Source organism: Calidris pugnax, unplaced genomic scaffold (genome assembly GCF_001431845.1).
Source record: "Calidris pugnax isolate Ruff unplaced genomic scaffold, ASM143184v1 scaffold171, whole genome shotgun sequence".
Classification (NCBI taxonomy): domain Eukaryota; kingdom Metazoa; phylum Chordata; class Aves; order Charadriiformes; family Scolopacidae; genus Calidris; species Calidris pugnax.
The window spans coordinates 5,002,895-5,022,537 of NW_015091064.1; the positions used below are offsets into that span (position 1 = coordinate 5,002,895).

The 19,643-nt window shown below is 43.8% G+C and overlaps 1 protein-coding gene across 1 annotated transcript; it reads right to left on the minus strand.

Annotated features, from left to right (window-relative positions):
• Positions 1-311: 311 nt before the first annotated feature.
• Positions 312-14,741, minus strand: PDIA6 (protein disulfide isomerase family A member 6). The gene is made up of 13 exons (XM_014956823.1): positions 14,660-14,741; positions 11,674-11,815; positions 10,093-10,150; positions 9,178-9,304; positions 8,579-8,685; positions 7,112-7,245; positions 6,593-6,707; positions 5,512-5,652; positions 4,970-5,054; positions 4,803-4,875; positions 3,488-3,646; positions 2,066-2,162; positions 312-1,334 (listed from the first exon to the last, which is right to left on the minus strand). Exons 1-13 carry the CDS (start codon positions 14,691-14,693, stop codon positions 1,266-1,268), a joined length of 1,341 nt encoding a protein of 446 aa, XP_014812309.1. The 5' UTR covers positions 14,694-14,741; the 3' UTR covers positions 312-1,265.
• Between the last annotated feature and the right edge of the window lie 4,902 nt (positions 14,742-19,643).

Below are 19,643 nucleotides of genomic sequence, written 5' to 3' on the forward strand. Positions count from 1 at the left end.
TTTAGTTTTTGCTGAGACATTTCAGTTGGAACAGTTCCATTAGATCTCATCTGCTGGGATGACTTAGAGCTGGAGCACATGTCCTGCCCAAAATCAGCAGTCAAGCTCCTGTTGGCTACCCGTGGTTCTTACCCCGCCTTTCATAGGGATGAGGTATGGGCCATCTCTTACAGACACCAGATGACAAATACCCTTATTATGTTATTTCCTTGAAAGGAGGGAACACGTTCAGTCTTTCATTCCTTATAAACAAGCTGATCACATGAGGATCACTTCACTGGACAGTGATACACAAGACATGGAGAGCAATAAAATATAACAGTATTTTTATTAAAAAAAGCAGCAGTTTCCATCCTCATTCCCAGTGCTGATTCCCCCTTCCAAGGAAATAGCAATTTCAAATCTAGACAATGCCAGATGGGAAGTGAAGAAGTACAATCCAATTGCTGGAGACAGCACCGTGGTGTTTTTCTGTTAGCACCTGGAAATGCTCATGCCCTACAATGGGGAGTAGCTTCACTGTCATCCTGGGGAAGAGACCAACAGCTCCCAGTGTCTCCCACCGCAGCAGCAACTCCACTTCCACTGTATTAATGATCTTACAAAGTCTGGCATAAAAGAAAGAGAAAGCCCCTGAGAAGGAATAGGAAGACTAAAAAGCATTGGAACTAAGATTGTCCTAATCAGGTTTTAGGCCAAACAGTCAAGATGGTTCACAGCAAGGGAGTGGCTTAGGACTCCCCTCTGCGCCAGCCTCTCTATTCTACAGCTCATTTTTTCCCCAAGAGTCATTCAAAATAGTATAGCTTTTATCACGTGCACTTTCATTATTCTACACGAGACTAACACTGTGTGTCAAAAATATTTTGTTTTATTCTTTAATTGAAACAGAAGCTGACCAGGTTCCACCTCCATGAAAAAGATATCACATTTAAAATTGGTTACACTAACAGCCTCCAGTACACTCAAACAGCACACTATCCACAAAATAAAACCCAAGATGTTCCAAAGAAATATCCAAGATGTCCTCAAAATATTTGTTACACAGAGTACAATCAAGTTTACTGGTTATGACAATTCATAGAATTTCTGCAATGTTTTCTTGAGATGCGTACAGTTCACTGCTGCAGTGCATCAAATAGCATAGTGTGTCACATGCTATTTCTCCATAAAAAGGCCACTGGAATATCCATCTGATTGTGAACCAGGCTGCAAACTGCTGCGCAAACTCTCCCAAGAAAAAAAAACAAAGTTTCCTGAAGATCTCACAGCTCATCTTTATCCCAGTCATCCAGATCCACATCACTGAGATCAATATCATCTTCAACTGGAAGCTGTGAAAAAGGAAAGGTTTTGAGCACACATTCAGAAGTGCTTAACATTGAGACATCACTGACAGAGATGCTTACTTCATCCTGAGAGTAAAGCTCCTGCCTGTCATCTTTCTTTCACAAAAAGTGTATTAAGCACAGGACAAGTGATCTGAGTTCAAAGTAGAAGGTTGTTTTCTACTAACGAAAATACTCCAGATAAAGGCAAATACAGATAAAAGATGTAGCAAAGCTACTACCATATTCTATATTTTAATTCTATCTCAAGTAGATCAAAGGATTGTAGGAACTATTTTTCACAGCAATGTTGAACCTTAAGAACATAATCACTGTGTAATTACACAGGCTTTACCTTACAATCTTCCTGACATCAAGCATTTGATGGCAAGGTCAGCATATTGAAGAACCAAAGTCTCCACAAACATTCAGCTCTTGAATGCATCCACTACCACCTCCCTTACTCAGCATAGGTAGGAAGGAGTTTCAGCCTCAAGGGATTCACCTGTCAGATTACATCCTAACAGCCAGGCAGGAGAATCATCTGTCCACAATGTCAGATGATGAATCTGGTGTTTGGTCTGGTGGCAGAATTTAGGTACTAGGAAACCAATAGCACAACTTGCCACAGTATTTGAAGAACAAGAATTTTCACATTGGCAGGTCTTAGTTACTCTCTCCACTCACTGCTGAACCTAGCAAAGCATCGGCACTTTTAGAGATGGAGCGCCTCTTACCTCACCATCTTTGCCATCCCAAGGTTCAACTGAATGAATTTTAGGGAAAGCTCCACCACCCACTGGTGCTGTAGAGCCACGACCAACAGACAGTTCCCTGAGAAAAAAAAAACCACCAAACACAAATAAATGTTAAATTTAAGAAATTTTTCCAGTCTATCCACCTAGAACAGTGTCTGCTTCAGATGAAAGGAAGTTAACTTTGAAAACTGCTCACATCTCTGGAAGCAAAACCTTTTCAAATTGAGAAAGAGAAAATGAAGCCCTTAAAGCAGCATTGTGAATTTACAGTTGGATGTAAAGAGACACTATTTCCATAGTGCCCCTTGTAACACTCCTGAATAAACACAGCCCCTTTAACTGTATGTTGTGTATCACTTGAGGCAACTCCAAGAGAAGTCTATAATTCTAGCTCTGGAAGTCACCTGCAACTGATACTTGAAATCACTAGTGACCTTCTTTAGTGAGCTCTAAGTCTCCACAGGTTACAATGGGTATGAGCTAACTTAACAGCTTCTGCTTTGAGACACCCCATCTTGCACTTGCTATTTAGGCTTGCTCAAAAAACTTAGTATTAAAATCCTAAAGAGCTAATCCCTTTGTATTCTTTCAGAGGCAAATAAAACTGAATAAGCAATCCTCCCTAGGTGGAGTCTACAGTTTTTACACTCTTCTCAGTGCTTGTTTCCTTACTTTTGATTAGCACTGTTGAGACTGCCTATTAGATTACAAAAGCTGCACACAGGAAGCCGAGTTAACAGCCAGCTACACCAGCTGGGATTGTACTGCTTTCTCTAGGCAGCACAGCTGAGCTGAAGTGTCAAGTCAGAGATCACTCTCTGTAGTGAGACAATACCAAACCAATTATCTAATGCCATGTAAGCTGTTTACAGTCTACTTTAGCTGTTGTGTCCTGAAAGCACCATTTACCCCCACGAGGAAAGGCTTCACTGATTTGGATTTTACAGAGCAAGAGAACTTGCCATGTCTGAGAAAGGCAGACATTTCTCTCACAGGCATTATTAGGCAGACTGTCTGGTATTACTCTTCTTGCATCTGAACTCTTTTTTTTTTTACTTAATACTCTGAGAACCTTCCCTTTTTGGCATTAAGAAGAAAGTCTGATCCCTTACACAGCTAAGGGAATATAGCACTGTTTCCATTAATCCTGCAGGAACAGGGGTCAATTAGTGGTGAGGTGGGGAAGAGACTTGTATTTCCTTTTGGAATTCTGACTGTCCTTTGCAATTCTCCAAGCAAGGACATAGAAATAACATAGAAATAACACTTACTCCAATGGATGCTCATCATATTAATTCTCTTAACTGTGCAAGTCCTGTCTGATCCAGAAAGCCTGGTTTTGGGCTAAAGAGTCACAGCTCCGGTTACAGAAAGATTTAAGTCACTTAAAAGATTTCATACCTGAGAAACTCATTAATCCCTTGCTCACTGAACGATCCTTTCAGAAGGGCAAATTTCATCTTCCGAGCATTAACAGCTGCCATTGCTGGGTACCCAAAGCCTCCAATTCCCAAAGAGCTCTCAAGATCTGACTGAGCACCTGCTTCTGTCCACAGCCACCTTAAGGAGAAGATAAAATATAAAATGAATAATTAGGATAGGCACTACAATTATTTAGAAGTCACTCATACCCTGCAGAGTTCAAGCTGGGCTCTGAACTGCCCTTGAGGGTGTCAACCCATCCCAGTTTGTTAATGAAGGTAGCAGGGAATAGCAGGGTCCTAATCTTGAGCCATGTAACAGAAGAAACCCCTCCTGAATAGCACTCTAGGCCAGGCCCATGCTCACAGCCACCAAAAGCTGGATCAGAACAGCCATGAAAGAACTAATAACCAAAAAAAACCCCCTCCTGAATAGCACTCTAGGCCAGCCCCATGCTCACAGCCACCAGAAGCTGGATCAGAACAGCCATGAAAGAACTACATTACAGATCCAAACAAATTGCTGCACTTTAGCCTTTATTAAGCAAGATTTTAAATGGCTCAAGTCACAGATTTAAACACAACAAAGTACTGCTCAAATCCCACTGCATAAGATTTAAGGCCAAAGACTGCAAGACCAATATTTCACTCAGTATTAGTTCCTCACTGGTCAGCTCTTGGTTCCTCTAATGTTTAACAAGTCCCCTGAGAAACCTCTGGAATCAGCCAACCTCAGCGTTTGCCCCCAGGCTTTCATGCCATTTTTCCCCCTTTTTGCAGCAGTGTGTCAGAACAACTTTTGCTTCCCACAGAAGTTTCAGAAATCCTAACCTCCACTTGAGAGGAGGAAGAGAAGAGGCAAAGCCTGCTGGCCTGCTTCTTTGAAAAACAAAATTTGTTAATAAACTGCAATTTCCTTTTTTTTTTTTTTGAGAATTCAGTCATACTGGCAGACTTGCCCACCAGTAAAAGACTCTAAAAGAAACTGGATAAATACTGCCCTAAAATATTTTTGCATTCAGGACAAGAGTAAAAGATGCTAAATCTAATCCCATTAATGCTTAGGTATTACTTGTAAACACAGGATTTGAGAGGTAGATGAAGAGAAAAGAAATGAACAGTTTAAAGCCACAGAAACCGTTCACACAGTACTGTTAGTGAAATACCAAGAGACACTATCCTGAACAAGGAACAACTCTTATCTGCAGATAAATCACTATCATACAAATTCTAGTCCATTACCTCTAGAAATGCTCACATCTTTTCCAAGAAAACCAGTCTACAGTGACACTTACCCCCACATTTTCTTTTTGTATTTTTCAGCCATTTTTAACATGACATCCAGGTAAGAATTCCGCCCTGAAGCTCCTGTTAGACAGAATTGGATAAGTTAAAAAAAACCCCACAACTACATGCTTTAAGCAACAAATTCATACGGAAGTATTCTTGCTTGTACATCTACCTGTGTCCAGAATATGAGGCAGGACAGAAATGATGCAGAGCTGATGAGCATCACAGGTGCTCTTCAAAACATCTTCACTGATTATCTAGAAGAAAGTGGGAGAAAGTCAATGAGACTAAGACTTGGTTAGCCAGCTGTGACTGTACTTTCCCCTCCAACAGCCTATCAACTCCATCCTACAAGGTACTAAGCATTGAGACTTGTTAACAGAAGCTTAAAATCCTCTCTTATTTCACTGGTACCCCAACACAAGGCTGAGTACAAAGAGTCCACAAAGTCTTCTGTTGAGACTTGCAGCAACAGAAAGTAAGCAGTACCAAACAAGGCTTACAGAGAGCACAGGAAGATGTCACTTCTTGCTCAAAGTCACTGTCCTTGGAACAGGGCTAGAAACAGCACGCCCAGACCTAGGCATATGCCTGTAGGTTTCATTCCTGGCACTGCTAGCATAAGGAGAGCCAGCAGGGTGCAGCATTTGCTGAAGATGAGGACATTTGATGGACATGATGGAAAAGCAATTTGAGAAAGTGATGTAGAGGTACCTCCAGCAGCTCAGGTGGAGGTGCATTATCAGAGAACAGATCCAAAGCACGAGCAATGATATCAGATCTAGTTCTGCCACCATCATAATCAACAGGGTCTTCTCCTTTCTGGAAGATTTTAATTGTGGGAAATCCACGAATCTGCAAGACAAATTTAAGCCATCAGCTCAAAAAAAAATCAGAATATTTATGGTGGAATTTATCTGCTACTCTGATGTGTTTTAGATTAAGAGAAAGGGAAGAGATATAACATCTACATGAATCAAGTCTCACAGCATGTTATGACTGAACTGGAACAATCTTCTAGCTTCCTACTTGTGCAACAAATTAAAAAAGGTAACACACTGGAACACTGTTTCAAGTTTTAGGCTTGATGAATCAGCAATAGTTTCAACTCAGTTTAGATGGGCCAAGCAGGTTTAAGTACCAAGAAGACTATCTTAACCCTTTGTATTTCTTAGACATTAGTTTCCCCTACTTATCTGTGGGGAGACAGCACTGAGCCTACATGACAACAAACTGACCTTAAGCTCCTTCTGCTACACTTTCAGCAAAACTTGTTCAGTCTTCCTGCTGATTGCCAGCCATGTGCACTGACAGTGTGCTGCTTTGTTTCCCTGTAAACTCCCTGTACTGTTATTAAAAATTAAAGAATATCAGTTCACTTCAGGCCCACAGCATAGCTGATCTGGACAGCTAATATTGCTGAGTGATCCCTGACAACTGGCTCCAAGATGTACAGGCACACGTGTGTGTTCTGGAAATACTCAGCCAGCGTACAAGCAGTCTGAAAGGAAAGACCTCCCACTTCAGATAAAGCTATGCAAGACCTTACAGAAATAAACAGCCTTTTTCACCAGCAACATCCAGATTTATTCTTTTTCTCTCGCCCCATTTATTTATATTGATACTGACGTTCAGGAAGGAACTATTTCTGGAAAAGTGGTATGTGTCACTTAAATGTTCTGTGCTAAAAATAATGTTAAGTGGTACCAGATGAAGGAACAGTTCAGTAAGCGTTAGAGGGACATCTAATTTCAGAGACAGAAAGGAAATTGTAACTACTGCAGAGCACACTCACCCCGTATCGGCCTGCCAGCATCTGATTGACTGTCGCGTCTACCGCAGCCAGTTTTACTTTTCCCTTTGTTTGTTCCTTCACCTCAGTGGCAGCAGCTGCCCATTCTGGCTCCAGGCTGAAAAAGATAGTATGAATGCTCTAAGCTTTCTTAGAGCCAGCAGAAGCATACCACGTGCCAACATCACATAGCATACTCCCCTCCAAATAAATTCTCTGCTGAGAATGATAACTAAGAGGGTTATTCTAAATTAGACCTGAAGTCCTGCATCTGAAGGAATGAAAGAATCAATGTAACTTCCAGATCTTGCTTCCACTCATAACTGGGAATTTTACTGCTCAGGAGGAGTGCAGCCAGAGCAGTACCAAGGTGCTCTGAGCAGGAGAAGCCCATGCAGTTGTGTTAAAAGACCTTACAGAAAATCTCACTTCTGATATACCAGAGATGCAAGGTCCCTTCTAGGGATCGGATAAAACCAAACACTAATGGGAACTGAATTGTCAAAGAAAAAGCTCACTTACTTTTTGCAGTGCCCACACCATGGGGCATAGAACTCCACCATCCACACATCATCACTATTTATGACGTTCTTATCAAAGCTGTCATCAGTCAGCTCAATCACATCCTTCTTATTTCCACCTCCACTCTCCCGACTCTGTAAGAAACAAACAGACCTCACATAAGTAACCAAAATTAGTTTCCCAGACAAGCCATCTCTTGTGTGTCATGTTGTACCAAATGGTCCTTATTTGAATGAGATACAAAACAGGCAGTGTTAGGTCATACAACTTCCCCATTTTATACCTGACAATACGCACAGCTTACTCCCACAGCACTTTAAAGAACCAGCAAGAGAACCTTCTCTTAAAAACGAAACAAAAAATAAAAGAGACAGAAAAAGAAATCAGGTCAAATAAGAAGATGTGGGAACACTTCCCCAGTTCTTCATGCTCCAATCTGTCCGAGAACAAAGTGCTCTGCAACTCCCACACCTCACTGTGTCCCAGTTTCTTGGCAAAACAAACCTGTGAGTGCAGTACACGCCACAGGGTACAGCCCACCCAGGTTTATCTGGCCAACCTGAGGATGTCAGAGTGTACTTGCTCCATGATTTAGAAACAGTAGTAGCAGCCAGAATGTCAGTACCTCAACCAGCTGGAGAATGGGGCTAACAGAGATCTCAAAGTTCAAAGGGAGATGCAGAGTGTTAACCCCATGCACCAGAACATGCTGGGGACTGACTAGCTAGAAAGCAGCTTTTCAGAGAGGGACCAGCGGGTCCTGGTGGACAAGCTGAACATGAGCTAGCAATGCAACCCTGTGGCAAAGGTGGCCAACAGCCTCCTGAGCTGCTTTGGGCAGAGAGCTGCCAGCTGGTCTGGGGAGGTGATCTTAACTTCTGCTCAGCACTGTGTGAAACATCTGGAGTGCTGAGTCCAGTTCCGGGCTCCCCAGACACGTATACACACTGGAGCAAGGCCAGCCAAGGGTCAAAGCTGATTAAGGGCTTTGAGCATCTGACATATGAGAGGTTGAAAAAGCTGGGATTGCAAAGCTGGAAAGATAGAAGGCTCAGTGTGGATCCTACCCATGTATTTAAATATCCAAGTGGAGGGGAGTAAAGAAAACAGAGGCAGACTCTTCTCTGCAATGCCCAGTGACAAGACAAAAAGGGCATCAGCAGAAATACAAGAATTCAATTTAAATATAGGAGAAAACTTTTCTGTGAGGGTGGTCAAACACTGGCACAGGTTGCCCAAAGAGGGCGGTCTGTGTGGAGTCTCAGTCCTTTGAGATATGACTTCACAGGGCACAGCCCTGAGCAATCTGCTCTACTTGACCCTGCAACGGGCAGAAGGCTTGACTAGGCAACCTCCAGAGATCACTTCCAACTTCAACTATCCAGCAAACAGCCAGGAGCACAAGCTCTTATCTCTTGTACAGGATAGTCTCCAGTTGAAAACAAACCCATACATTCCCTCAAATACCTGTTTCCCAGAACTATATCCTCCACTTCTGCCACTAAGACGGTCTTTCACCAGGGACCGGAGAGCACTTAGAGCAGCATCAACAATGGCATCACTCGTCCTGCCACCTGCAACACAGCAAAATGAGTGTTTAAAGCATCACGGATAGTTTAAGGTAGGCCCTTGACTTAATTACAAACTTAATACTTGCTCACCTTAACGCTTTTTCAGGAACAGCAGGACGGGGCTATGAATGATAGATAGGGCACTAGTGGTGGGACATCACTGATTTAACACAAGCAGCAGGATTGACTTGACTTTTTAACTAACCACTTTATCTGATGGGGTTGACCATGGCAAGCTCCCAGTAAACAGGAAGAAAAGAATAATTCTTTGGAACTGCCTCTCAACCTTCATCAACTACAAACTGCAAGTGGGACTGGTAGCTCATGATAAACATGCACAACTTGGGTCGAACAAGTCCCACCCATCTGTCTCTCAGTTACTACAAGCACTTGACAGGAAGGAAACACCACGCAAGACAGCATTAACAGCTACCATAATTACTGTATTCAGGAAAGTTTTTAGACATGCAACACGTGAAAGAGCATCACATTTACCCTGATAATCCTCTGCCTTGTTTTTGTTGGCTCCAAATATCTTGATAGTTGGAAACCCTCTGACTCCATACTGTCCACCCAAGGACTGATGCTTATCTGCATCTACTGCACCTACTTTCACTACACCCTGCAGAAATAAAAACCAAGTATTAAGACAAGCTTTCTACACTGATTTAACACATTTTATACTCTGTGCATGCTAGAGAGAGAGGGAAGTTATTAAAAGGGTAAGAAAACAGTCACTAGAAGAGAGGTGTTATCCCCAAAAAGCATTTAACTGCAGAACACCATATACATGTATTTTTCTTCACCCTGACTAAATTTAAAATTGTTTGTGGTTTTTTGTTTGGCTGGTTTGGGCTTCTTTAGTTTGGTTTCTGTTAGTTTGGGTTTTTTGTGGTTTATTTTTTTTTTTTTAAGGGGAATATATTTTACATACGCAAGAGCTCAGCAAATCACTACCTGACACTACAAGCTTTCTGTAATTAAAAAATACTCATCACCAACAGCTTACAAAGCTGTTATCAAATATTCAGTTCATGCTGTTCCTGTACTTCAGAGGCAGGTGACAGGATATTGAGGAAGAAATGAGAAACATGCTATTTTGGGGGATGGCTGGATTCTAATGTCTTCTGGTGCAGGTGAAAAAGAAGCCCTGGAAAACATGTAATGTAACTCACAGGGACTGAATTTACTTCCTTCCTAAACAATTCAATGGCTTCTTTTAAAAGAAAAAAATCCACAAAAATCCTGACTTAAGTGTCTCTGACTGACTACTTCTCTGGCTAGAAAAGCCTTATTAAAGTGATATGGTTTTGGGGACCAAACCCCACCTCCACATTCCCAAGTCAGATGACAAACAGCCAAACTTCCTTCAATCCACTGCTACAAGCACATCTGAAATGTTAAACTTACTTTTAACGCTGTTGCTGCTTTCTTCCACTCAGGGGTTAGTCTTTGACAATGACCACACCTTTTAGGAAAAAAAAAAAAAAAAGAAAACCAAACAGTAATTGTCATTCAGATCTGACAACTATTTCAAAGTACAGAGTGGCCTTGTTGGGTTTGCAATTACAGAACAGTTGCTCGCAGCAAACTGTGCAAGATTTAAGATCTATTCATGAGGAGGGGAAGAGGATATGCCACAACATCACATCATCACTCAGACTTCTGAAGAAAAACTTCCATATGTGTTATATAGAGCATACACACCCACATCTCTCAAAAGCTACCTAGCTTTCCTAATATAGAGGGAAACATCTGCATCAAAATCCACATTTGTACACTAGCCTGCTTGTCAGAAGCCAAAATGGACCCATGATGAGGCCCAAAAATATTTATTCTAGAGGTAACTTCTTAACTAGCAAGAATGTGTGGCACAAAATCTCCGGGATGGACTGGCAACTAGTGTATAACCACTTCCAGGCAAGACTGTGTGGAAAGAGGAGCTGCCAATTTACTTTGTTGCCATTGTTCAGTAAAGCCTCCCATGCCTGTAAAGCTGCAACAACACTTGAAGAGCATCCCCCTACACATCTCCGGGATGGACTGGCAACTAGTGTATAACCACAGCATCACAAGACTGTGTGGAAAGAGGAGCTGCCAATTTACTTTGTTGCCATTGTTCAGTAAAGCCTCCCATGCCTGTAAAGCTGCAACAACACTTGAAGAGCATCCCCCTACACTTATCAAGTCCAGATACAGTCAGGCTGCAGCAAGGAAAGGCCCCTTCCTCCAGAACATGGAATTTTGGATGGCAACAGCACGTCTCCTGGCAACTAGTGTATAACCACAGCATCACAAGTCTGTGTGGAAAGAGGAGGTGCCAATTTACTTTGTTGCCATTGTTCAGTAAAGCCTCCCGTGCCTGTAAAGCTGCAACAATGCTTGAAGAGCTTCCCCCTACACCTCTCAGTCCAGACACAGTCAGGCTACAGCAGACTTCCTCCAGAACATGGAATTTTGGATGGCAACAGCACAGAGAATTTGCACAAAAATGGAATATACATCACCAAAATTAACATGGAAGATAGAGACTACATGCTCTGGACATGAGCAGAACAGGAGACAGAGGTGTGAAATTAAGATGCAAAAAGCAAGAATTTCCAGTTTCCATTGGAAAACACTAAGTGTGAATTCAGATGTGTGGTTTTGCATTTGAATTAGGTTCTGAAAGACAGAAGTGAGGGGCCTTCTCACTTACTTATTGCACTTTAATCAGTCGTTTTTAACACCAACTTCAGTAGAAAAATTGAAATAATAAAATGGTATATAAGGTTTTGTTGTTAGATCCTATTTGCCAACTTGAAACACATTCCAGCTTTTTTCTGCCATTTAAAATTGGAATCCCAACTACAGCTATTTTGCTAGTCATGAGGCCATCAAACTATCAGCTGTACTGCCAGCAACTGAATGAAACCCTGGACTGATGGGCAGCAGATTCCTACGCTGCTCCTCCAAGATAAGAGCAAGCAAGTACACAGCTGTAATTCTTACCATGGGGCATAGAACTCCACGAGCCACAGGCTCTCGCTCTGAATGACCTCCTTGTTGAAGTTAGTAGGTGTCAGCTCTATCACATCATCACTGGCAGAATACAAACCGTTAACTGCCAGGAATAACGTGCAGCTCACTGTTCCTAGAATAAAAAGCAAAGTAATCAGCGCTCCTGCAGAACATTTATGGCTCTCCTGTTGCCATGGTAAATTATGTCCCTTCTGACCAAAAATCAGCACAAAAAAAAAAAAAAAGAGGGGAAAGGGATTCCAGGGAAAGGGATTGATGCTATAAAAAGGAAGTTAAAGCAACATTATGTATTCTCTCCCCACTTAGATCATGGTTCCACAGGATCATGCAATATATTTTCTGTGCCTAAAGCTGGCTAGAGTTATGCCACTCCCATTATTACTTTCCAGACAGCATGTTATCAAGCCGCAACCCTAACCTCAACTGGTACCAGACCAGCAGAACTTCCACAGGGATCCCCACAATCAGCTACGTTTTCCTATTGGTTCTCTCTCACAGAAACTCCTAATCCAATCATCCACACCTCTTGCAGAGCAGGTACACAAACACATGTCTCATAGGATCACATAACACAGGACTGTCTCAAGTAATCTTAGTACAGTTACACTGATTTTGGGACCAGCACTTGATACACTAGTAGTGTTAGGAGCACTTCATGAGGATCTTAATCCATCATTGATTTGTCTGGAGACAAATCAGCAGACTGGAGAACAGCTAAATCTCTGGTTAACCACTCAAGCACTCTTAAAGTGCTCAAAAATAATCATTAAAAGGTACAAAGGAATCACTTTCTCTTCAGAAAGACTTCATACTTCTGGTCACTTCTGGATCTTATTATTGCTTGAGACTTTGTACATAAAAACCTCGTAATCCTTCCTTCTACCTAGTCAGAGATAAAGAGGTGACTTGATGAAAGATGACAAGCACCTCTGTAACAAAATCCATGTAGCAAAATACTTTCCTTAATCCAAAGAGTGAGGGGAGTAAGAGCTCGGACACAGAAGTTAGAAATAGGCAAAAAATAGCGAGCTTTGCTGCGAGTGGTTAGTAACTTTAATAGGAAGCTGCACATTCTCTCTCAAGACTGAACATGAGAGGAAGATAGAGCTCAGTGATGCAGAAGCTACAGCACATGGTACACAGACTACACAGCATCACCGACACTTTATCAGTCTCACTCAAGAAAAGCCAGTTTCATTACAACTATCCCAAAGGTGAAAGTTGACAGAAATAACATCTTCCAGGTTACTCAACCAGAGACTGGGTGGAACTGCCACAGCCAGCAACCCAAGCACTCTATACATGGCATCACACCCCTACCTAATGGTTTCTTCTAGCCCTAGGAAACAACCTCTTTCTTTTGAGGTGATCCTAGTTGGTTTCCACACCAGATTTACACATTAGATTGGCTCTCTCCCTTCAGTAGGCCCCCACACAAGCAACACTTCATTAGCACTAATCAACTGACTTCCAGGGTGATCTGTGGCTGTCACAGCATGTTACGGTGACCTACAGTAGCAGCTGCCACTGGGGTTAAGTAAGAAAACAAGGATGAAAAAAGCCACTTAAATGTTACAGCCACTCTCTAGACAGAAATGCTTCTCTAGATGGAATGAGACCATTAAGTTGAAATCAGCATATTTTGGTATCACCTAAAGAGGTATCTCTGGCAGAATACATTCAGAAGCTGAACAGAAATCATTCAGCTATTTCTGTCACTTCAGATAGAGAAGTTCTAGCTTATGCAAAAACACCTGCTAAAGAGAACTCACAAAAGAAAGCACATGGCAAAATTCACCTAGTCACGTATCACTGCATTTTTTTAAGTATGACTCATTAACTGGTGGCATAGTTTCATTTCTATAGTGAAATATTCAGGATTTACTTCACCTTTAGCAAATAAAACCATAATTTTTCTACAAGAATCTAAGCCAGGAAAATACAAATCTGTCCTTCATATCAAGGCAAAAAAAAAATCTCAGATAATTTGATTTCAAAAGTTGTTTTCTAATATAAGTGAATTACATAGACAGGAGCATTGTTAAAAAAACTAAGGCAGCACCACGCTGGTATTCCTAGTCCTCGTTGAAAAACCAAGCTGCAACTCTGAAGAACTGTGAGGAAAAGCTTTCATGCAGGATAACGATGATGATTCTGTGAACCTCCTCCTTAAAATTACCCGCAGCTTCTGCAGCAGAGCTGGGCGTGCTGAAGATCACACATTCTCACAGATGTGCCCTGGGCGAGTGAGACCCTTCCCCCTTCGGCCCTGCGCCTCCAGCATCACTATTGCGGGGTTCGAGCGAGACCACTTCTCAGGGTTACCCAGCCACTGGGCAGAGGAGACCCCGCAGCAGAGGGAGGGGAAGAGGAAGCACAATTCCCCACGGACTCCTCCCTTTGCCTTCAGTCATTCCTTTCTTACAGCCCTAGATGCCAGGTCCGGGCAGCCAGGCAAGTAACTCACCACCACTAACTGGACATCAAAGCTGCCTTTTTATTTATTTTTTTTTTTTAAACTTATTAGGGTGAGAGACAAGTACCGTTTCCTTTTTTTTTTTTTTTTTTTTTGCTGGGACCTTTAGGCCGCCTGCCCGCGCTCAGATAACCCACTGAGCAACTGGGGGGGGACGACGACGGCGTCCCTCGACTTCCCCCTTCAGTCCCCACCCCCGTTCCCCTGCGGGGCAGCGACTCGGGCCAGTAACATCCACAACGCGGCTGCGGTTGCCACCCTCGCCCCCCAGGTCGCCAGCCCCGCCGCCGGCCCCCCGCACGGCCTACATCTCTAACCCCTCCACGGCGGCTCCCAGCCCAGCGCCAGCGGCCGCCCCAGCTCCCTCCCACCGCCATGGCCCCACACCCCCCTGGCAGGGCCCGGAGAGGCGGGAAGGAGAAGCGGTGGCCCACTCCCTCCCCTCAGATCGCCCACCGCCCAGCCCCTCAGCGCTCCTACCCCTCCACAGACGGCCAACGGCACGCGCCCCCATGGCTGCCCCCTGCTCCCTCCGCCGCCGCTACTAGAGCCGGCCCGCCCCGCCCACGCACCGCGCGTTCCCCGCCGTGGCCGCCGCCCATTGGCGGCGCCGGCGCTGGCGCACTGGTAAGAGCCAATGGGGGGCAGCCGCGTCAGTCGCTGTGGGGCGCGGGTGTGCGAAGGAGGCGCTGAGGGGCGGAGGAAGAGGAGGGTGGTGGGGCCTGGCCTGGTGGAGCGGGGTCCCGGGGGTGGCCGGGGGCTGGCCGAGGGTAGGGGAATGGCGGAGGTGTCCCTGGACAGCGTGGTCAGCGGGATGCCCCTGCGCCGGAAAACGGGCTTTCTGCCCGCTTCTGGCAGCTTCCTGGGGTCCTGCCACAGTCGGAGCGCCCTCAGCCACTCCCCGCCTCGCAGCGCTGGGGGCTGTCCGGGCCTGGGCTGAAACCCACGCAGGCCTTCAAGGAGGGGGAACGTAGGCCAATGTTCTCTTCTCTCTGGTGCCAGAGCTTCTTCTGTACTGCCTGGAAGTGCAAACTGAGTCTAAAGATTTGACAGGCTAAATCATGTCACTGAAAAGCGGGCTGGCATCTAGTTTCAAGAAAAAAATTAATCTGCAAGCCACAGGCTTCTATGTGAAAGTAGAACTTCACCTTCCTACATCTTCTGTAGGCTGAGGAAACGAAAGTAGGGTGAAGGGAGGGCTGGTGCATGCTCCTACAGGCTCTTAAAACCTGGATAACCTGCTTGATTCCAGGAAAGGCTTGGAAAGTTTGGGTTCAGCAAGACACTAAGTATATGGATACGAAAAATCAGCATCCCAGTTCAAAAGCTTCAGAAACCACTCTGAAAAGCTGATTGTTTCACTCCCCCCACAATGATAGCATGTATCAGGAGGGTGGTAGAGCCTGGGGCCGTGTTGGTGGTGGGCATACGTGCAGGCAAAGGCTTTTGCAGAGCTGGGATTCAATGATTAAGTGAGCTGTGAAGGTTTTAGTGTAGTGCTAGTAGCTGGACTTAATGTACCGTTGAAATAACAAGTTTCAGCAGCTAGATCTGAAGTGGTCCAAACTGTCCCCCATCTGCACACCCATTACTTAATGCTCACAAGCAGCACTTTTCAGGGATATTAAGTCCTGCTTTTTAAGAGTATGAAATTGTTAACATGATAGTGAGGACAGGCAGCCATTTTCACAAGCCAGTTGTATATCAGAAATGTAGGAACAGAGATGCATGAAATAAAAGGTTTAATGAGAATGGCTACAAAATACTGATATTTTTGCATTTCCTTCCATAAAAGGGCAGCTTGCTGATCAGGTGGTTACAACTTTGTGATGATTCCTCATTCCTAAAATAAATGATACCTCACCTCTTACTGACTCCTAAAGCAAACAGGAGTTGCTTTGCAGACCACCCTTCCTAAGGGAATGAGTATGTCTCTTAAGTTGCTCTTACACTCTACTAGTATGATGAAAATGTAGACGTGACACCTTGGGGCACTCCTGACCTGAGCTCCAGGTAAAATCCTCAAAACCAGAAACAATTAAAGGATAGTTTTATGGCATGGAAGTTGGCAGAGAGAATTGATAATTTGGGGGGGTAGGGGCTGGCTAATAGAAGGAACTGCATAGAGGTAGTATGTTTTATTTTTCGTCACTGTTATGCAATAAGAAGTTGAATGGCTGTGTTTAACATTTCTATAGCACCAAGAAGCACATGTTAAAGTACTTTGTGCTGAATAAGAAGCTTTTAACACAGATTTTTAGTGACTCAGTACATTCCTAGTGAGTTTCTACAGGAAGCAATTCTACACCAGGAGCTATCCAACATTTCTGTGTGTGTCCTGGAAATACACATAAGATAGTGCTGATAAAACCTGCACCAACACAAATATTAGTAGAGTGATAAATAACTAAACAGGGCAACGATACGGGGTGTTTGACAAATGAGCTGCCTTCAGACGAAATGCATTAAGGCTTTTAATGAGCGTGCATGGGACTTTACTATCTCAGTGAAGACAGTACTGGAATGGTGTCTCTGAAAGAGATTTAGATGCTGTTTCTCCACTGCAGCAGCATGAACTTCTGTTAGGCAAAAAACCTAACATGACTCATGGCTACATAAAAAGCGTAATAATGGAAAGACTTTGCCTGCAGATTTTCATGAGACAGGTTATTGAGCCTGTATTTAAAAATGTATAGGTAACTGCAGGGACAGGATTAGAAAGGACTTTGCAGATTGCCGAGGTCAGCACACTGGTACGGCAGACGTCGCTCCGTATCTGAGTCTGTGAGACCTCATGCAGGGTGGTGCAGGGGAGCCGGCTGATACAAGACCTGAAATTAGTTACCAGAGAAAGGAAGTACAGCGAAGAACATTTGTACGGAACAGACAGCGAGAGGATTAATGTTATAAATGTGAGCAATATTCTTGTATTCCAGGGATCTTGCCTCATTCCTGCCTTGGCAGATGAGTAGGAGGAGTATAACGCACAGGGATTCTGGCTTCACAAGTTCTGGGTACATCAAAACTCCACAACTGGGACGTGGTTGAGTGTTCCTGGAATGAACTTCACAGTAAAACAAGCTTTGCCTGAAGGAGCATTTTTCATTTGTGTTATTAACATGCATTTAATCTTAGTGGCCTGTAATTACCAGAAAGCAGCGGACAGAAGCTTTTACTGGAGACAGAAAAAACAGGGGAAGCCTTAGAGCTAGTAAAAAGAGGTGGGAGTAAGGACTGCTCCCTGGAACAACTGACTTTCTTTCTAGCAGAGGGGAGCCAGTGGCTGCAGAGCCTCAGATGGAATGACGGATGGAGCTTACGAAAAGCTATTCTCTGCTTAATGAGGCTTATTATCTGTTTAGGATGAAACTCGGGTGAAGGTTTGGAAGCTGGGAAAAGGCCTTTTGCTCGCTTATTTGACACACATGACCAGAACTGACCATATTTGAAGAAGGAGGTTAAGACTTGGAGTCAGCAAAAACTTTGAGGGGCCTTCACTGACCAGCAGTTGTAACCCTACAAATATTCCAGGCTCCAGCATCTGCTGTTCAGAGATGCAACAGATATCGCCAGCTTTGGAGCCCGTTGGCCTTGATTAGGGTGGGGCCATCACAGGGACTGAACTCACTTATTAGGCTTCAACGTTATCCTAAATGAGATATGATTGTTTTACCCTTATCCCCACCACAGCTGGAATCAGCCACCTTTGCACCTCTGTTACTTAAGTGGAGCATCCACCTATTCAGATCTAGGCCTTTCTCTCTGAAGTCTTTATTGTCATGGTCATTCAGATCCCCAAAAGGACCTGTCATTCCCCTTTTCTGAATCGTAATTTATTTGGGATTATCCTGTTACACACCCGTTTTATAATCACTTCTGGACTCTCAAAATGGCATTGAAAAACCAGTAGTTTGAGAAGCACCGAGTCTGACCTGATGGTGTAGCTTCCTGTCACCACATCACCTGGTGCAACAATGTAAGATTTATTCTTTATGCGTAATAGAAGTCATTGTGTTTTCCAGTGCCAGATGTTTCCTTTTTTAGGAAATAATAACCAACACCTCCAGTGGGGCTAACTAATTCTCAGAAGGCCCATCCCTGCCATCTGCCCTGTGCAGTGAAAACAGCATTACTAGCTTAGTTAAAGCTTTTTTTGGCATGACAGACTGTATTTCTGTGCAAGGCTTTCTGATGAGGTAAGCCTTTACCACGCAAAGGTTTTTGCTTAATAGCTGTGTGTAGTTTTACACATCTAATGACTGTAACTCTGCTAGCCAAGCACTGCATGTCTATGCACAGCGGCTCTGTGGCCACTTAACATCTTCACTCAATAAAGGCAAAGCATCGGCCCATCGAAAAGCAAAGAGCCGGCACCGCAGACCTGAGTTAAAACTCTTGTCAGATTTTGTTAGAGGGAATGTAACATAAGTCAAAAAAAATCAAGCAATTTGTCCCCTAAGGGCTGAAGCCACATAAATCTTGCTGCAATAAGTCAAAAAAAATCAAGCAATTTCTACTTGTCCATTAAGGGCTGAAGCCACATAAATCTTGCTGCAAACTTGTATTTCTGCAGAAATCTTCATTCTCAGACATCTCGCGTACAGCTCATGCATCTGCCTCAGCTCCCCCTCTTGGTTTCTTGCTTAATAAGTCTCTGAATGTAGAAACCCTGTTCCTTTAGTTCCTCTGGGTTATACTGGTTCTTTTCTACCCCTGAACAGGAAGGCAAAGCATCAGCCCATCGAAAAGCAAAGAGCCGGCACCGCAGACCTGAGTTAAAACTCTTGTCAGATTTTGTTAGAGGGAATGTAAATAAGTCAAAAAAAATCAAGCAATTTCTACTTGTCCATTAAGGGCTGAAGCCACATAAATCTTGCTGCAAACTTGTATTTCTGCAGAAATCTTCATTCTCAGACATCTCGCGTACAGCTCATGCATCTGCCTCAGCTCCCCCTCTTGGTTTCTTGCTTAATAAGTCTCTGAATGTAGAAACCCTGTTCCTTTAGTTCCTCTGGGTTATACTGGTTCTTTTCTACCCCTGAACAGGAGGGTTCACCTTAAACCCTGATAAACACATCTTGTAAGGCCAGCCTGGCTTTGCCTGTGGTATAGTGGAGCTTTCGGAAGTGTTGATTTTCAAGCTTAATTGAGGAGAGTAAAGAATTGGCTGGAACAAGACTAGGAGAAAGCAGATATTGATGGAGCTGAAGAATACAGCAGTGTATGTACACCAAGGGAAACTGTAAAAAGAAAGGAAGAATACCAGAGGCGGCAGTGAAGGGGAGCACTTCAGAGGTTTTAGAGATGTAGATCTCTACTATCTTGCTTGTGTCGGGCAGGTGGAAAAGCCCAGTCTGGCTGGAAGGAAGGAGCCTGCATGTCCCACCAGCTCCAGCGCTACCTGCAACCCTGGGGGTGCTGGCTGATGGGGCAGGGTGCTTCAGCCCTGTCCCACTCCTCTCAC